Genomic DNA, 18,541 nt, shown 5'->3' with positions numbered 1-18,541 from the left:
AACATGGTTATAAGGGAAAATAATAGCATTCTGAATACAGAATGCATAGTACAATAGGGCTGGAGGGGTTAAAAAAAAATAATACATTTTTAAACTCACCTTAATCCACTTGATCGCGTAGCCCGGCATCTCCTTCTGTCTCCTTTGCTGAACAGGACCTCTGGTGAGCATTAATTACAGGTAAAGGACCTGTGGTGACGTCACTCCGGTCATCACATGATCCATCATCATGGTAAAAGATCATGTGATGACCGGAGTGACGTCACCACAGGTCCTTTACCTGTAATTAATGCTCACCACAGGTCCTGTTCAGCAAAGAAGACAGAAGAGATGCCGGGCTACGCGATCAAGTGGATTAAGGTGAGTTAAATTATAATTTTTTATTTTTTAACCCCTCCAGCGCTGTTTTACTATGCATTCTGTATTCAGAATGCTATTATTTTCCCTTATAACTATGTTATAAGGAAAAATAATACAGTCTACAGAACACCGATCCCAAGCCCGAACTTCTGTGAAGAAGTTCGGGTTTGGGTACCAAACATGCGCGATTTTTCTCACGCGAGTGCAAAACGCATTACAATGTTTTGCACTCGCGCGGAAAAATTGCGGGTGTTCCCGTAACGCACCCGCACATTTTCCCACAACGCCCGTGTGAAAGGGGCCTTAGGCCCCTTTCACACGGGTGAGTATTCCGCGCGGATGCGATGCGTGAGTTGAACGCATTGCACCCACACTGAATACCGACCCATTCATTTCTATGGGGCTGTTCACATGAGCGGTGATTTTCACGCATCACTTGTGCGTTGCGTGAAAATCGCAGCATGCTCTATATTCTGCGTTTTTCACGTAACGCAGGCCCCATAGAAGTGAATGGGGTTGCGTGAAAATCGCAAGCATCCGCAAGCAAGTGCGGATGCGGTGCGATTTTCACGCACGGTTGCTAGGAGACGATCGGGATGGAGACCTGATCATTATTATTTCCCCTTATAACATGGTTATAAAGGGAAAATAATAGCATTCTGAATACAGAATGCATAGTAAAATAGCGCTGGAGGGGTTAAAAAATAAATAAATAATAATTTAACTCACCTTAGTCCACTTGATCGCGATGCCCGACATCTCCTTCTGTCTCCTTTACTCAATAGGACCTGTGGTGAGCATTCACTACAGGTCAAGGACCTGTGGTGACGTCACTCCGGTCATCACATGATCCATCACATGATCTTTTACCATGGTGATGGATCATGTGATGACCGGAGTGACGTCACCACAGGTCCTGTTCCTGTAATGAATGCTCACCACAGGTCCTGTTCAGTAAAGGAGACAGAAGGAGATGCCGGGCATCGCGATCAAGTGGACTAAGGTGAGTTAAATTATTATTATTATTATTATTTTTTATTTTTTTTAACCCCTCCAGCGCTATTTTACTATGCATTCTGTATTCAGAATGCTATTATTTTCCCTTATAACTATGTTATAAGGGGAAATAATACAATCTACAGAACACCTAACCCAAGCCCGAACTTCTGTGAAGAAGTTCGGGTTTGAGTACCAAACATGCGCGATTTTTCTCACGCGAGTGCAAAACGAATTACAATGTTTTGCACTCGCGCGGAAAAATTGCGGGTGTTCCCGTAACGCACCCGCACATTTTCCCGCAACGCCCGTGTGAAAGAGGCCTAAAGGAGCCCCTTCACTCCTAATCCGCTACAGCATCTTGTCCATACAGGCAGCTGTGCTTCCTTCTGCAGCTCAGTCCTATGGGAGCTGGAGTTCCACCAATCAAACACTAATGGCCTATTCTTAGAGCTCATGGACACGGCTGTAGTTTTGGTCTGCATTCGATCCGTGTTTTTAGCAGATCAGATGCGGACCCATTAACCTCAGTGGGGCCGCAAAAGAGGCGGACTGTCGACATCCATATGTCTGTTCCGCAGACCTGCACAAAAATAGAACATGCCCTATTCTTGTCTGTTTTGTGGACAAGGATGGGACATTTCTGCAGGAGTAAAAAAATTGTGGCATGCACTCGGACGGTATCCGTGTTTTGCCGATCTACAATTTGCGGACTGCCAAATACTTGCGGCCATATGCGTGAGCCTGTAGGCTGGGGCTACATGGCAACATGTGTTACGTTGTATTGCAACATCACATCTGACTGTCAATTATGTCACAATGTGATACGCAACATGCCGTGACTGCGCAAAAATCCAACATTGTTTGATTTTTGGTTAAAGGTCACAAGTCGCAGACAACTTTGCTGTCTTAGACCACAATGCAAGCTTAATGCAACTGTGACTTGTATGCAATTTGGCTTTTTACCACTAAATCACATCTCTAAAAAAAAGTCACACAATAACTAGTTGCAGACAAATTGCATAAATCTTATTACATTTTCTGAGACTTCCCATTGCAGAGCACATATGTAGCCCCTGCCTAAGGTTAGGCCGTAAATGTCTGACTTTGTGAAAACTGGAAAATGCCTTTAAGAAATCTTCCTGGAGGAACCCTATGGTTAACCCAGAAGTGATCCGCCTGCACAGGTTGTCCATTGCCCCAATGTGTTTCAGTGGGTTCTCCTAAGGATTTGGCTACATGGTCATGCAACATTTTTTTGTAATGATAGTCAATGGTGTCACAATGTAACTTACTGCGACTGCAATGCGACAGTCGTAAAAAATCCATCCAAGTTGCATTTTTTTGTAACTGTCGCAATCACAGCCTGTCACGTTGAGACACCATTAACTATCATTACAAAAAAAGTTTCAAGAATGTTGAAGTGTAGCTGTACCCTAAAAGAGGGTTATTTTGTGTTACAATGGGTTATTTGGTTCCAGAAACTTATAGATAAGTGTACTTGGCTCTGAATACCTGTATTTTATTAAACATTTATGGGGTCACTGCTCTTAATACCCGTTGCGTTGGTTCATGATGCGCCTAAGTTATGTAGAGGTGTCAGCCTCTGCATAACTTAGGTGCATCCACCGCTGACCTTAATCTACGGCAGCTTCCTTGCTGGGGTAGATTTCGATAATTTTCTATGCCTAAAACAGACGTAGAAAGTGAAAGACCATCCCATCCCCTTTTTTAGACCTGGTGTAAGCGAGGAAGTCACAGATTCGTCCGCAAATCCCCTTTGCCACGGAATCTGCGACAGATGTATGCCAAAAATTGTCGTATATCTAATAATAAATGACCCCCTTAGTGCTAGTAATTTGTATACCTGGTGTTGTTGAATAGAAGCAGATGAAGTCCGTCTCCTTCAGAATCATGCGCATACCATCATCTTCTATGTCTTCTTGTTTGATGCTTGGGGACGGCTGAGAACTGTCACTGACCAATTGCCGGCTTTTATTATCTGCGTAAAAATATTTGTTTCTCAGTCTGAAATATTCGTTTTTGGCCTCATGCACACGACCGTTGTTTTATTCCGTGTCCGTTGTTCCATTTTTCGTGATTTTCTGCGGACCCATTGACTTTCAATGGGTCCGTTAAACTCGGCTAATGCACCGTTTGTCATCCGCGGACCAATTCAAGTCAATGGGACCGTGAAAAAACGTGGAGGCATACAAGATCGTCATCCGCGTCCGTTTTTTTTCTTATCATTTGCATGGCAAACTTGACTTAGACTTTTTTTTACTTTCCTTCATGTCTGGTGATCCTCCAAAAATAAAGGAAGACACACGGAAACAATAACGGATCACGGAACAGCGGAACCCCATTTTGCGGAACGGAACACAACAACGGTCGTGTGTATGAGGCCTTTACCTGTACAAAGAGTATTTAGCCCTAGGTCACATACATTCTTCCTTAAAGAGTAACTAAACCTTTACATAAACTTTTAATATGTTGTCCCTAGTGCCCTAATAAAATCTGTAATATACTTTATTTATTAACTTTCTATTTATTACTTCACTTTTCCCTCCCTAAAGTGCACCGTTCCCTGGAGCGCTTAAAACTCAGTTCTCTGTACACCGCTGACAGCTCAGCGGAGTACATTTCATCAATAGGGCCGGAGCAGCGCTGTGAGTAAGGGAAGGAGCGCACATTGCTACTCCTGCCTGTGCTCCCTGGACGATTAGTACCGTCACTCTTGGCATAGCACATGGGTACCCTGTGCCAGGATTAGCTAAGCGGAGCGGGCTCCTGCTTCTGCCTGCTCCGCTAAGCTAAGAGAACTGTTAAAAGTTATAAGAAAGTTTTAGTTACTCTTTAATGTTGCCTAAGTCCTACCCACCTCCAGGATGATAAATGATGAGCTGAACAGAAGTGCGACACGCTGATAAACACATAAAACAAATTCTATTCCCTAAGTAACCTCCCTAGGCCAGTCTGCAGCACTTCTAGGGATTATATCATACATTTCAGGAATTTAAAAATAAAAAATAAAAAAATGTTTTTTAAATAGTTTTTGTCTTGTTTCAGTATGGCCCTTTATTTTATTATTAGTTGGTCTGAAGTCTTTGGCTGACAGAATTATTAAAGAGGACCTTTCATGGGTTTATATGTTAGAAATTGGTATGCTTACCAGATAGGGTGGCCCCTACAGATGCCAGCACTTTTTTTCTCTTTCTAAAATAACCCTCCGTTCCATCGCTGTGTCCCCCGGTGTTTTTTCGCACCCAGTATGTTAATTTAGAGTATCGGTACAGGGAGGAGGAGACGGCCGGGTTTCTCAATGGGCGTCTCCTTCTCCCTGGCTGTGCCGTGATCCAATCACAGGGAGAAGGAGACGCCCATTGAGAAACCCGGCCGTCTCCTCCTCCCTGTACCGATACTCTAAATTAACATACTGGGTGCGAAAAACAGCGGGGGACACAACACCGGAACAGAGGCGCAAAAAAAAGTGCTGGCATCTGTAGGGGCCGTCCTATCTGGTAAGCATACCAGTTTCTAACATATAAACCCAGTGAAAGGTCCTCTTTTAGCCACAATTTTGGAGCCATTGGACATATTACGAGGACATTGGAAAATGTAATTTTAAAACAAAAACGCTAAAGAAATGGAAAATCCCAGGGTCCTCTAAGGGTTAAAAATAAAACTGTGATATAAACAATAAGTCATTTTTTGCTGACACGTTCCCTTTAAATGTGGGCCACTCTTTACAAATGGCACAGGATTAATAAATGTGGGAAACCATGTTATTGTGGCCTTCGAAGAGCAATGGAAGTCTGACGGAGAAGAACGAGCAGAAGTGTGAACACAGCATTAGGTTTTTCAATGCTGATAGGTATGATCTGTGACATAAAGGACCTCTTGTCCTATCACAATGTGGACAATGCAGCATGTGTATTGGGTACTTTTAATGCACTCCCTATTTTCTCTCCAGCGTCATAATAAAACGTATTTATTAGGCCTTGTTCACACGACCGTGCCGTCTTTTGCGGCCCGCAAATTGCGGATCCGCAAAACACGGATGCCGCCCGTGTGCCTTCCGCAATTTGCGTAAGGGATCAGGAGGTCCATTATAGAAATGCCTATTCTTGTCCGCAAAACGGACAAGAATAGGACATGACTCATAATTTTTGTGGGCCCACGGAACGGAGCAACAGATGCAGACAACACACGGAATGCTGTCCGCATCTTTTGCGGCCGCATTGAAGTGAATGGGGCCTCACTCGAGCCGCAAAAATGCGGCTTGGATGCGGACCAAAAACCACGGTCGTGTGAATGAGCCCTTAAATGTTAAAAATTCCTTTAACTTACGTCCTCGACAAGCCTGGATAAGGATTATTTTTGGTTTCTCCCGCAGTCCTGGGCAGTTTATGTTATTGAAGGTATCATGGATAGCATCAACATGGAGGTCACCGGTCAATCTTTCCTGGCCTTCTATGTATTCTCTTTTAAAATCGGTCCCATAAATGATGTTTCTTTCACCATGAGACATAAAAACCAGGAAGGTGCTGTCAGAGTCTTTGTGATCACTGCGAGCAGCAAAAGTCTTCATTGTGGTTTTCATCTCCTAAAAAGTAAAAAGAGAACGATACAAATACTGTACTCTCATTCAACTGCACCAACTATGAGGCACATCAAATACAGCTCATTCACATCAGACTGTTAAAGGGGTTGTGTCAGACTGTTAAAGGGGTTGTGTCACTTCAGTAAGTGGCGCTTATCATGTAGAGAAAGTTAATACAAGGCACTTACTAATGTATTATTATCCATATTGCTTCGTTTGCTGGCTGGATACATTATTACACTCCTGGATTCGATGGTTACGACCACCCTGCAATCCATCAGCGGTGGCCACGCTTGTGCACTATAGGAAAAGTGCTGGCCGGGGACTGTGGGAGCGGACATAGGCTAGTGCTTTTTCCTATAGTGTGTAAGCACAGCTACCGCTGATGGATTGCAGGCTACCATACACTGCGTGCAGAATTATTAGGCAAATGAGTATTTTGACCACATCATCCTCTTTATGCATGTTGTCTTACTCCAAGCTGTATAGGCTCGAAAGCCTACTACCAATTAAGCATATTAGGTGATGTGCATCTCTGTAATGAGAAGGGGTGTGGTCTAATGACATCAACACCCTATATTAGGTGTGCATAATTATTAGGCAACTTCCTTTCCTTTGGCAAAATGGGTCAAAAGAAGGACTTGACAGGCTCAGAAAAGTCAAAAATAGTGAGATATCTTGCAGAGGGATGCAGCACTCTTAAAATTGCAAAGCTTCTGAAGCGTGATCATCGAACAATCAAGCGTTTCATTCAAAATAGTCAACAGGGTCGCAAGAAGCGTGTGGAAAAACCAAGGCGCAAAATAACTGCCCATGAACTGAGAAAAGTCAAGCGTGCAGCTGCCAAGATGCCACTTGCCACCAGTTTGGCCATATTTCAGAGCTGCAACATCACTGGAGTGCCCAAAAGCACAAGGTGTGCAATACTCAGAGACATGGCCAAGGTAAGAAAGGCTGAAAGACGACCACCACGGAACAAGACACACAAGCTGAAACGTCAAGACTGGGCCAAGAAATATCCCAAGACTGATTTTTCTAAGGTTTTATGGACTGATGAAATGAGAGTGAGTCTTGATGGGCCAGATGGATGGGCCCGTGGCTGGATTGGTAAAGGGCAGAGAGCTCCAGTCCAACTCAGACGCCAGCAAGGTGGAGGTGGAGTACTGGTTTGGGCTGGTATCATCAAAGATGAGCTTGTGGGGCCTTTTTCGGGTTGAGGATGGAGTCGAGCTCAACTCCCAGTCCTACTGCCAGTTTCTGGAAGACACCTTCTTCAAGCAGTGGTACAGGAAGAAGTCTGCATCCTTCAAGAAAAACATGATTTTCATGCAGGACAATGCTCCATCACACGCGTCCAAGTACTCCACAGCGTGGCTGGCAAGAAAGGGTATAAAAGAATAAAATCTAATGACATGGCCTCCTTGTTCACCTGATCTGAACCCCATTGAGAACCTGTGGTCCATCATCAAATGTGAGATTTACAAGGAGGGAAAACAGTACACCTCTCTGAACAGTGTCTGGGAGGCTGTGGTTGCTGCTGCACGCAATGTTGATGGTGAACAGATCAAAACACTGACAGAATCCATGGATGGCAGGCTTTTGAGTGTCCTTGCAAAGAAAGGTGGCTATATTGGTCACTGATTTGTTTTTGTTTTGTTTTTGAATGTCAGAAATGTATATTTGTGAATGTTGAGATGTTATATTGGTTTCACTGGTAAAAATAAATAATTGAAATGGGTATATATTTGTTTTTTGTTAAGTTGCCTAATAATTATGCACAGTAATAGTCACCTGCACACACAGATATCCCCCTAAAATAGCTAAAACTAAAAACAAACTAAAAACTACTTCCAAAAATATTCAGCTTTGATATTAATGAGTTTTTTGGGTTCATTGAGAACATGGTTGTTGTTCAATAATAAAATTAATCCTCAAAAATACAACTTGCCTAATAATTCTGCACTCCCTGTATATTTTATACCACCACGAACCATAACCCCGGGAGTAAGGCCTCATGCACACCACCGTATGTATTTTGCGGTCCGCAAAAAAACGGATCTGCAAAATATATGGATGACGTCTGTGTGCATTCTGTATTTTGCGGAACGGAGCAGCTGGCCCCTAATAGAACAGTCTTATCCTTGTCCCTAATGCGGACAATAATGGGACATGTTGTATTTTTTTGCGGAACGGAAATACGGACATTCAGAAACGGAATGGACATGGAGTAACTTCCGTTTTTTTGTGGACCCATTGAAATGAATGGTTCCGCATACGGTCCGAAAATAAGTTTGTGTGCATGAAAAACGTATATTTTTTCTGTGTCCGTTCCATTTTTTTTGCAGACTGTATACGGAACCATTCATTTCAATGGATTTGTAAAAAAAAATGGAAGTTACTCCGTGTGCATTCCATTTTCGCATGTCCTAATTCACGTTGCGCAATGTCCTATTATTGTCCGCATTATGGAAAAGGATAGTACTGTTCTATTAGGGGCCAGCTGTTCTGAGCCGCAAAATACGGAATGCACATGGACGTCATCTGTATTTTTTGCGGACCGCAAAATACATACGGTTGTGTGCATGAGGCCTAATGTTCTCTTGGAAGGACTCTTCATGGCGTTGCCCATGTGGTCTACAGACCAATCTCTGACTATAAAGTGGTAATAATTGCCACATCGATGAACAGGAGGCATCACACAAATCAATCATCCCACATGACTTAAAGACAGTCATGGGATTTAGCCAGGTCCCTCCAGTTACCGGCTGAATCCCGATCTGGTGCTCTGGCAGCGGCAGGGCAGCTGGAGATGTTCACTTCCATTCGCGCACCGTGGATAGTTTAGCTCCTTAGTTGGGTGGTATGTGTGTGTAGTGTATATCCAGTGTATTTATGTATGTGTACCATGTATATGGTGTATTTATGTGTGTTGCATACATATGGTATGGTATGTATATGTAAACATGTGTCGTGATGCAGCGTGTCCACTGTTGAGTAGGGAACCTGTTATTAAAAATTTAAAGGAGGACCTGTCACCAAAAATACAATGCAATCTGAAAGCACCATGCTATAGAGCAGGACAAGCTGAGCAGATTGATATAGATTTTTGTGGGAAAGATTCAGTAAACCTTGTAATTTATACAATTATATCTGCTGCCCTGGGAATACCTATCGGGGGGGGGGGGGGGGGGGGGGGTGTTATCCTGTGCTATAACATGGTGGTGTTAGATTGCATTGCATTTTTTTGTTACAGGTCCTCTTTAATCCAATTTTTGAGCCTTATTGTGGCTAAAAAAACATTGCTTTCAGTCTGGTTTTCTTGCCCCTCCCACATGCCACAGATTGGAGCTAGGTGCTTGAAAATTTGATTATCTGCACATCTTAGCGACATCTGCTATTTCCTAGATGTGCATAACCTAACAGCTTGTCCTTCTTGGTGTTGCAGTTTCATTGTTAAGGGGTGTATAATGACTAGGGTGGCCAGACGTCTTCACAGAGGTGGGGCGTGGTTTATCGGTTTGGGGGCGTGGCCGGTGAGGTCCAGTTTTCTGGGGTGAAGCCAGTGGCCACCCTAATAATGACGTGTGCACCAGATGGTGTCATGCATTATCAGATTAGGCCACAGCATATAATGTACAAAATTACATGATTTCATTTTACAACAAATTAGTTTTAATTACACAAAATTGGAAACCTTTTTTTAAAGGGGTTATTTCATGACAAACATTCAAAGTCCACAGAATAGGATACGACAGCATAGGGGATAGGCTGTACTCAGCTATTTCCAGCAGTTTCATACATTGGATAGGAGATAAGTATTTGTCATGGAAAAACCCCTTCAAGGGTGTAGCTCTACAGGGAATTGTAACACTGCATACATAACAGAGGCCCCATAGGAATGCGTTAGACACAGTATCACATTATGATCTTTCACAATTACAATAGTGCGATACTCACACTTTTAGTCCTTTTGTGGTCCTGGCCTACCATACCTTCCAACCATCCAGGGACAGTCCTGGTTTTGGGTGGCTGCCCACCATCCTGGGAGGGCTGAGGTATGTCCCGATTTCAACTGTATCTGTGTTCTGAGGATGCAGTTGAATAATATAGTGAAGCAGGGTGACATCATCTCCCTGCTCAACCATTTGCCAGCCTGTACACTCTCCAGCAGGCAGGCACAATGCAGTGATGTTAACGCGCCTGCTAAGCAGGAGAAAGCACAAGATGGGGAACTATGGGTCTCTGTTCATCAGGGGAATGAGGCTAGGTGATTATTACATTTTTATTTTTATTAATACTATAGGGGCTTCACTATTGTGAGGGGACACTAAGGGGGCAGCACCATTTTAATGGGGCACTGAGAGGATAGCATCATTGTGGGGGGGGGGGCACTAATGGGACAGCACTATTGTGAGGGGGCACTAAGGTGACATTTTACTGTGTGAGGACACTAAGGAGGCATTCTTCCTGTGACGGTGAACTAAGGGGACATTCTACTGTGAAAAGGGCACTAGTGGGGCATTCTACTGTGTGGAAGCATCTAAGGGGTCATAATTGTAGGGGCACATTCTTAGTGTGTGGGCTCTAAGGGAGCATTTTGCTGGAAAGGATAACTAAGGGGACATAAGTTCTGTGTAGGGGCACTTACAGGGCATTCTTACTGTGAGAGGACACTAACAGCGTATAACTATTGTGTCAGGCATTAAGAGGGCATAGCTACTGTGTTAGGTCACTATGGGAACATACTACTGTGAAAGGGCAGAGAGAGCATTACTAATGTGTGAGGGCACCAAGAGGGCATTCTACTGTGTGGGGGCATAAGGGGGACTGAGCGGGATTAGGTGTCTGTAGTTCATTTGGGGCATGGTTTAGTTTAAAAAAAACAGGTCATAGTGCACTATCTACAATTCTGATCTTGTTCCTCCTTTGGCTTTTCAAAAGTTGGGAGGTATGCCTAAAGCAGTTATTAGACTATACTAATATAGACTATTCTCACTCTTATGTGCTGTATGTATAGCTATATACCAGTCCTTACCTCAGCTGTGAGATTAGTTTCGAATTGTACATCATAGCCAAATCCTTTTAATAGTTCCCCCATTCCGTCAATGTCAAAGTTTGCCCCTTTTCGCTCCGTAATAGTTTTATCATGAAACTTAATATTGCAAATAATCAAAGCCAAGCGTTTTCGGTTGCCCTTCTGTCGTATAGGATATATCTAGAGGAAGAAACAAAAACATTTATCGGTGAATATTTCCATAATCTCATTGCTTTGAATAAAAAAAAAAACTGGTTATATTGCAGTGATCTTCAGCTAGTGGCTCCAGATGTTGCACTAATCCCACTCTTGCTTAGGGTGCCCGTAGATGGTGCAGATTCTGGTAATTAGAGGTAATCTGCATAAAGATCCTGTGGCAGGGCCGCACTGTGAACGGGCACCCCTACCGTTTTCTCAGACCGCCCACTGGTGTATACTGTTTGGATATACCATCAATGTCAGATCGGTAGGGGTCAAACTAATGTGACCCTGTCAATAATGTAGGTATGGTTTCTTTCTTAACAAAATAAATGTGCAAGTACACAGCCATCACAGCTCTCGTCTTTCTTCTAGTTTTACCCCCGCCCCTTTATGGAAGTCTCTTATGGAATTATTAAAGAAGCTCTCCAACAAAAAAATTTATTCACTGGCCTGTTAGGAAGGTACGTGATAAGTGAAGGTAATCTTCTTACCAGTGACTGTATTTGTGAGTTATAACCTCCCTTCTGGGCCTCAGCTGTGTCATGTGACTGACACTCTGATCTCCAACTGACACAGTCTCTTATGTGTGGACTGGAGGTCAGTTTTTCTATTTATTCCTATGAAAGTGACTTCCTGTCCACACATAAGACTCTGTGTCAGCTGGAGACTAGTTGTGCTGGTCACATGACACAGCTGAGGATCAGAGGGATAACTCACAACTACAACCACTATTAAGAAGATTACCTTCACTACAAGTTACATGGTGTACCATTCTTTGGTCAGTGCGAGTGCTGATGGATGATAATCATCTACTGTATCTGTGCTTGTTTGCACCGGCCTGATTACACAGGCTGATGCAAACTTTGAATGAGAGAGGAACGATTGCTACCGCAGTCGTTCCTCCCTCATTCTTTTCTATAGATGATCGGCAACAAATACCTGATTACACATGTGCTGTGATAATCAGCCAGTGAACGAACGTTAATATCCCCGACCATTGGCCTTAAATCGTGCAGTCTAATAGGGTCTTTACAGACTTAGATATGATAAAAAATTTATGGAAGTGTTTCCTAAAGATTATCAGATCTCAGATGCATTCACATTTATCATCAATGAACCTTATTGTCACTACCAGAGCTTTGGGACGTTCTCACAGCTCTGTTTCTCCACCCCTGTGATGATGTCACTACTAGAGCTGGGAGGAGTTCTCACTGCTCTGTTTACTTTTGGTTTCCTTCCTCCCAGCTGTTCCTCATGTGTTTGATTTCCCTCTCTTTATATCACCCCTCCTCCTATTGTAGGGCGTGGATTATAGTTCTCATTTCAGTTGTAGCTCTTGCTTTAGTATCTTCACTTGTAGCTATCAGTTCACTGGATCTGTGTTCTGCTGCATCAAGCACTCCGGATATTGCCAGCTGTCCTTGGATCCGTCTTCTCTGCGGCTGCAACACCTTCAGCTAAGTGTACAGACATTGTTGTGTACCTGATTATTTTCTGACTGGATCTGAGGTGGCCACGGTTCCCTCCATATACTGAGTAGGGCACCGGTGGCCGTGCCCCTTCCACTATTGTAGGGGTTACAGTGGTCATCAGTCTTAGGCACGTGGGCATGCCTCGTTCCGCCATTTGGATCCGGGCATGTGCTTTAGCAGAATAGGGAGAGCGTTGAGGGTCTGACAGGGGTCACCCTTTATCCTCCCTAGTTTGGGTCCGGTCAGTAGCTCTTTTACTGTGTATACTATTGTTGCTCACATACAGCCGTGACACTTATATGCTAAGCGTATGCCCAAACATTGTGTGTCTTGCTCAGCTTGTATGTTGTACACATCTTTCAGGAATTTATTACATTTACTTATTGCATTATAATGCGAGGGTGCATTTAGACTGTCACATACTGTAGCATTCCTGCTTCAGTGTACATGTGCCTATCTACTCTTTTATACTGATTAAAGTAGACTGACTGGCACAAGTAGAGGAGAGGTAGGTGAAATTAGGGAGCCTGACGTGTAATTATATAGCGGTATGCATGCTGAGTGACCAAATGCAGTTTCTTACAGTATAGCCTCCAAAATGTTCCTACAGTTAGAAGGACAGCTCTGAAGTGCAAACTGCTGCTCTACAAGTGATATCATTTGAATATTTGGGCATGGAGATTCTCTAATAAGCCCAATATTCATGGTTTCTAGTGGGTTTCTGAAGTTTTACATAAATTGGCAATGAATTATGACATTGAACAGTATATTTAACAGCATACATGTACAAGGACATTTCATATGAACAGCCAAAAGACCATGTGATATTACTATGCTGACCAGAATCCGTCTGTGTCATGCCTAGTTGTCTCTTGTGGACTTCCAAGCCAGTGCTGAGATGTTCTATATCTATAGAAAAATACTTCATTGATTTATACACAGACAAGTGCATTGAGTTTAGTAATGTTTCACTCATTCACATGTTGCGGTCAAACTGCCATGGTTGTTCCCAACCATGACAAGACTGGGGGATGTGAATAAATCGGCCCTGACCTCTTTGGACCAAAACATTTTATGAAAGTGAGATCAGCACTGAACAGTATTGGTTCACGTAGCTGGAAATCTTTGGCTCAGAATGGCTATTTGGCTAATATCTACCATCATATCATGTAAAACATGCCAAACCATGACATTCATCAAGAAATAAATCCTAATGAATCAAACTTACGTCTTTTTCCTTATTCATTATTTCTACGAATTCTTCGTGTGTGCTCGGCGTGATTCCGTTAATTTCTAAATAAAAAGAACAATAGATTACCTATCTTACCAATTGGTGTGGGCTGAAGTGCTGAACAAATGTTAAACAAATGAACTAAACTAAGGGTAGGATCAGATGTGGCGGCCATGCAAGTCGCAGTAGTTTCTATTATTCATAAAAATTCATTGTCAATTACGTGTTTATTGATAATGGCCATGTGGTTTTGTATATGTCCCCCGATTTTTTTTAAAATGAAGAGTAGAAAACCGTGTCAGTTTGCAGGTCTGCCATACACTAAGGGCCCTCTTACATGGGCCAATAGATTGTAGTAACGATCATTCATTCCCATACAGCAGAAACTGATCATTGCTGCATGGAAATGGAGCTAACCAGTGGGCAATTCCTGACCATTGCCCACTGATTACATGCATGTACATCTAGCAAGGACCGTTGCTGTATGGGGTTAAATGATCGTCACTATGATCATTCGTCCCAATTCAGTTTAATCATTTGTTGACAGCACAACCCTGTTTACAAGAGGTGACTGGGCGCACCACCTCAGCTTTCTGTAATTCAAATTTTACTCACATATTAACAAAGTGGGTGGTTTTCATTTTCTGTAAAAGACGCTCACACAAACAGCACAACCAGTGAGAAGGTTTCTTTTTAACTCACTGAACTGGTCCTGCTTCCCTCACCCTAGCTAACCCCACTGCCATGCTTCCTCTCCCAGGGGGTTTTAACAGCATTGTCACTCCTCACTTTCAGCTCTTCTCCCACTAAGTGTGACCCAAGCTCAACCAGATGCCTTCTCAAGTCTTTCCAAGGCTGGTACTGATGTGTGGAACCCCCTCCTCTCTTGGCCTCAATGTGAATTGTGACTGCCTGGACCATGTGACTGACACTGATCTCCAGTATAAAGAGTAGATAGGCACATGTACACTGAAGCAGGAATGCTACAGTACGTGACAGTCTAAATGCACCCTCGCATTGTAAACCGTAAGTAAATGTAATAAATTCCTGAAATATGTGTACAACATTGTGACTGCCTGGACCATGAGAACCTTGCTGGGACACCTCCGTGCTTTCTGTCATCCTACTAACCCCAACATCCTCCTCAATGTCTCTGGACTGATCACTATATAAGCCACGCGGTGTGGTGGTGTTGGGGGTTAGTTTACCAGCTGGAGAATAATCATTAAAGGGGTTTTACCAATTTTTTTAAATATTGATGACAGTATCTGATTGGTGGGGGTCCGACACCCGGGACGCCTGACGATCAGCTGTTTGAGAAAGCAATGGCTCTCCTGTGAGCACTGTGGCCTTCTCTCAGCTTTTCCTAGACCAGTGATGACTGTCACGTGGCCTAGGTGCAGTTCAATTCAATAAAGCCGATGTACAGCGCTGTGCTTGGTAAGCTAGGAGAAGGCAGCGGCGCTCACAGGAGTGTCGGTGCATTCTCATACAGCTGATCGGCGGGTGTCTGCTGATCAGATACTGATGACCTATTGAGAGCATAGGTCATCAGTATAAAAATCCTGGAAACCCTTTTGATCTAGACTACTGAAAATCTGATATTTCCAGCATTAACATTAGGTTTATCGTACCTGTCTTCTAATTACCACGTGTCATCAAGGAAAGCAAAGATTTGACAGGTCATTGTTATGTCAGTCATTGTTGCTCTAGGAGATACGCACCACCAGAGGTTTGTGCTACTTATTCCCCTGTCCTTGCTGACATTAAAATATTTGCTCAGCTGATTTGGGTTATCAGGTTTATGGGTGAATAGGCTGAGATATCTGCCGTCATCCTAAGTCTATGGTCAGCATATTTATGATTGAGAATCCCCAAACTCTGTTCCCAAAATGACTTCCCCTTCCGTCAGCACGCATTTCAGAAACCATTCTTCACATTATACATTTTTCTGAATAACAATTACCTTGCTGGCTGTATTTTTCTTGTTTTGTCAGAGGGGGTTCTTCAGGTGCTGGAAAAAAAAGAACATGATTTGTGCCTCATGTTATGGAATATTTTATATATTTTTTTTAATTTGTCAGTGTAATAGACTGCTCACAATGAGGAGATACCGTATTTTTCGCCCTATAAGACACACTTTCCCCCCCCCCCCCAAAAGTGGGGGGAAAATAGCAGTGTGTCTTATAGGGCGAATGCTGCTGATTTTGACGAATTTTCAATGATACACCCGCCGCGATGCCGCACGGCGGGTGTATCAGCTGTGAGAGCGGGGCCCGTGCAGTGACTGTATTCTATGACTGTTATGGGGATCTGTGTATGACAGTTATGGGGGGGGGATCTGTGGATGACACAAATATAGCATCTTATGTGTCTCTGTAGTGAATGACCCTCAATACAGGGGGTGGGGGTCGCATCTGCTTTTATAATGACAGTGGGGCCCATGCAGTGACTGTATTCTACTACATGGGCCCCGCTCACTGTATAATCGTATCTCTAATAGTTAATTGTTATGTATATACCGTAATGGCATAATCAGCGCATGTATACTTACAACTACAAGCGCTCGGTAGGTAGCAGAGAGGAGGGAGGAGGCAGGCCGGGAGGATGGGCGCTGGCAGCATGAGTTACTACGTCACGCGCCTGCGCCACCCACTTTCTGAATGAAGCAGGCGGCGCAGGCGCGTGACTTAGTGACTCACGCTGCCAGCGCCCGTCCTCCAGGCCTGCCTCCTCCCTCCTCTCTGCTACCTACCGAGCGCTTGTAGTTGTAAGTATACAGGCGCTGATTATGCCATTACGCTATATACATAACAATTAACTATTAGAGATACGATTATACAGTGAGCGGGGCCCGTGTAGTAGAATACAGTCACTGCACGGGCCCCGCTGTCATTATAAAAGCAGATGCGACGCCCACCCCCTGTATTAAGGGTCATTCACTACAGGGACACTTATGGAGGGGATCTGTGGATGACACATAGCATAAGATGCTATATATGTGTCATCCACAGATCCCCCCCATAACTGTCATACACAGATCCCCATAACAGTGCCACCCACAGATCCCCCATGAGTGCCACCCACAGATCCCCCATAAGTGCCACCCACAGATCCCCCATAAGTGCCACCCACAGATCCCGCATAAGTGCCACCCACAGATCCCGCATAAGTGTCACCCACAGATCCCGCATAAGTGTCACCCACAGATCCCGCATAAGTGTCACCCACAGATCCCCCATAAGTGTCACCCACAGATCCCTCCATAAGTGTCACCCACAGATCCCCCCATAAGTGTCACCCACAGATCCCCCCATAAGTGTCACCCACAGATCCCCCCATAAGTGTCACCCACAGATCCCCCCATAAGTGTCACCCACAGATCCCCCCATAAGTGTCACCCACAGATCCCCCATAACAGTGCATCACCCACAGATCCCCCATAACAGTGCGCCATCCACAGACCACAATTAGTTCAAAACCCACCAAAAGCACACCTTTTGGTTCAAATTTTTTTTTTTTCTAATTTTCCTCCTCAAAAACCTAGGTGCGTCTTATGGGCCGGTGCGTCTTATAGGGCGAAAAATACGGTAATTCAGAAAGGGTTGCCACATTATTTAAAATGAATTAAGGAATGTAAAATCACTATTAACATTTGTACTTCTAGGTTTTCATGGTGAAAATATTTGATTTCAGAAATTTAGGGGTAACAATCTAGTATCGTTTATGAAGTAACATTTACCGTATATCATTTCACATGAACAGGCCACCATATGTGGAACACATACATGCCCATGTCTGATATTTTTGAATAAGGCGCTCTCTCCCCAAGGAGAGAGAGTACCCCCCCAAATCCTGACTTAGGCCTCTCACGCAGTTGAACCAGTACTCTCTGTTCTGCACTGATGAGGGGCAATCACCCCAAAACAGCTGTCTGCAGATGAGGTGCTGGCTTATTTAAGATCCAAGTCATGTCTCAAGGCCTATTTAATGGGTCAAACATTGACTTATAGGATAGCTGCCTACATCTGGTGACATTAGAGGAAGAGCTTGTTAAGAGCTCATTTGCATCCCAGTCATACTACAAATGTATTAGTAAGCCTAAAAACACACAGTTTCTCCTCAGCTGACAACTGTGTTTGATGGCTGCCTACTTAACTCACTGGTCCTGTTTCCCTCGCCCTAAATAACCCTCCCTTTCCTTTTGTCAGCCCTCCTCTTTGGCTCTTCTCCCACTGTGTGGTAAAGCTGGCCATTCATTGCGGGCCATCAGTCGTTCGTTGTATCGTTTGTACGAACTATCCCAGCAGCAACATGCCAGATTAAAAATGTAAAAAAACAAAACAAAAAAAAAAACAGAGTCACTGGTTCTTAAGGACAATGGTGAATGATTGGCCGAATTTTGCAGACCATGCCATAAACATGCAGTTTTCATGTATGGCTGATTACGGTACATTTTGACAAGAGTTTGTGCCAGTTTTTCAAATCACAGTCTGCCAGAATTGGCAATTCCGGACAATCTTTATCTCATGTGTATGGCCAGCATAACCCAAGCTCTGGTACATGCCTTCCCAAGGCTGGTACTGGAGTGTGGGTCCCCCTTCTCCTCCTGACCTCACTGTGAAAGGTGAGTGCCTGGACCA

General features: G+C 43.7%; 1 protein-coding gene across 4 annotated transcripts in view; it reads right to left on the bottom strand.

The window, feature by feature from the left end:
* Positions 1 to 18,541, bottom strand: part of LOC120994809 (caspase-1-B-like) — a 53,523-nt gene that overhangs the window by 13,985 nt on the left and 20,997 nt on the right. For all 4 annotated transcript variants that reach the window (XM_040423631.1, XM_040423632.1, XM_040423633.1 and 1 more), the window contains exons 4-8: positions 15,865 to 15,912; positions 13,896 to 13,960; positions 10,995 to 11,174; positions 5,707 to 5,962; positions 3,224 to 3,358 (exon numbers count right to left, since the gene is read on the bottom strand). In XM_040423631.1, the coding sequence (XP_040279565.1) occupies positions 3,224 to 3,358; positions 5,707 to 5,962; positions 10,995 to 11,174; positions 13,896 to 13,960; positions 15,865 to 15,912 (684 nt within the window). The remainder of the gene's footprint in view (positions 1 to 3,223; positions 3,359 to 5,706; positions 5,963 to 10,994; positions 11,175 to 13,895; positions 13,961 to 15,864; positions 15,913 to 18,541) is intronic.

This window comes from Bufo bufo, chromosome 3 (genome assembly GCF_905171765.1).
Source record: "Bufo bufo chromosome 3, aBufBuf1.1, whole genome shotgun sequence".
Taxonomy (NCBI): Eukaryota; Metazoa; Chordata; class Amphibia; order Anura; family Bufonidae; genus Bufo; species Bufo bufo.
This window is presented reverse-complemented; position numbering and strand designations above follow the sequence as displayed.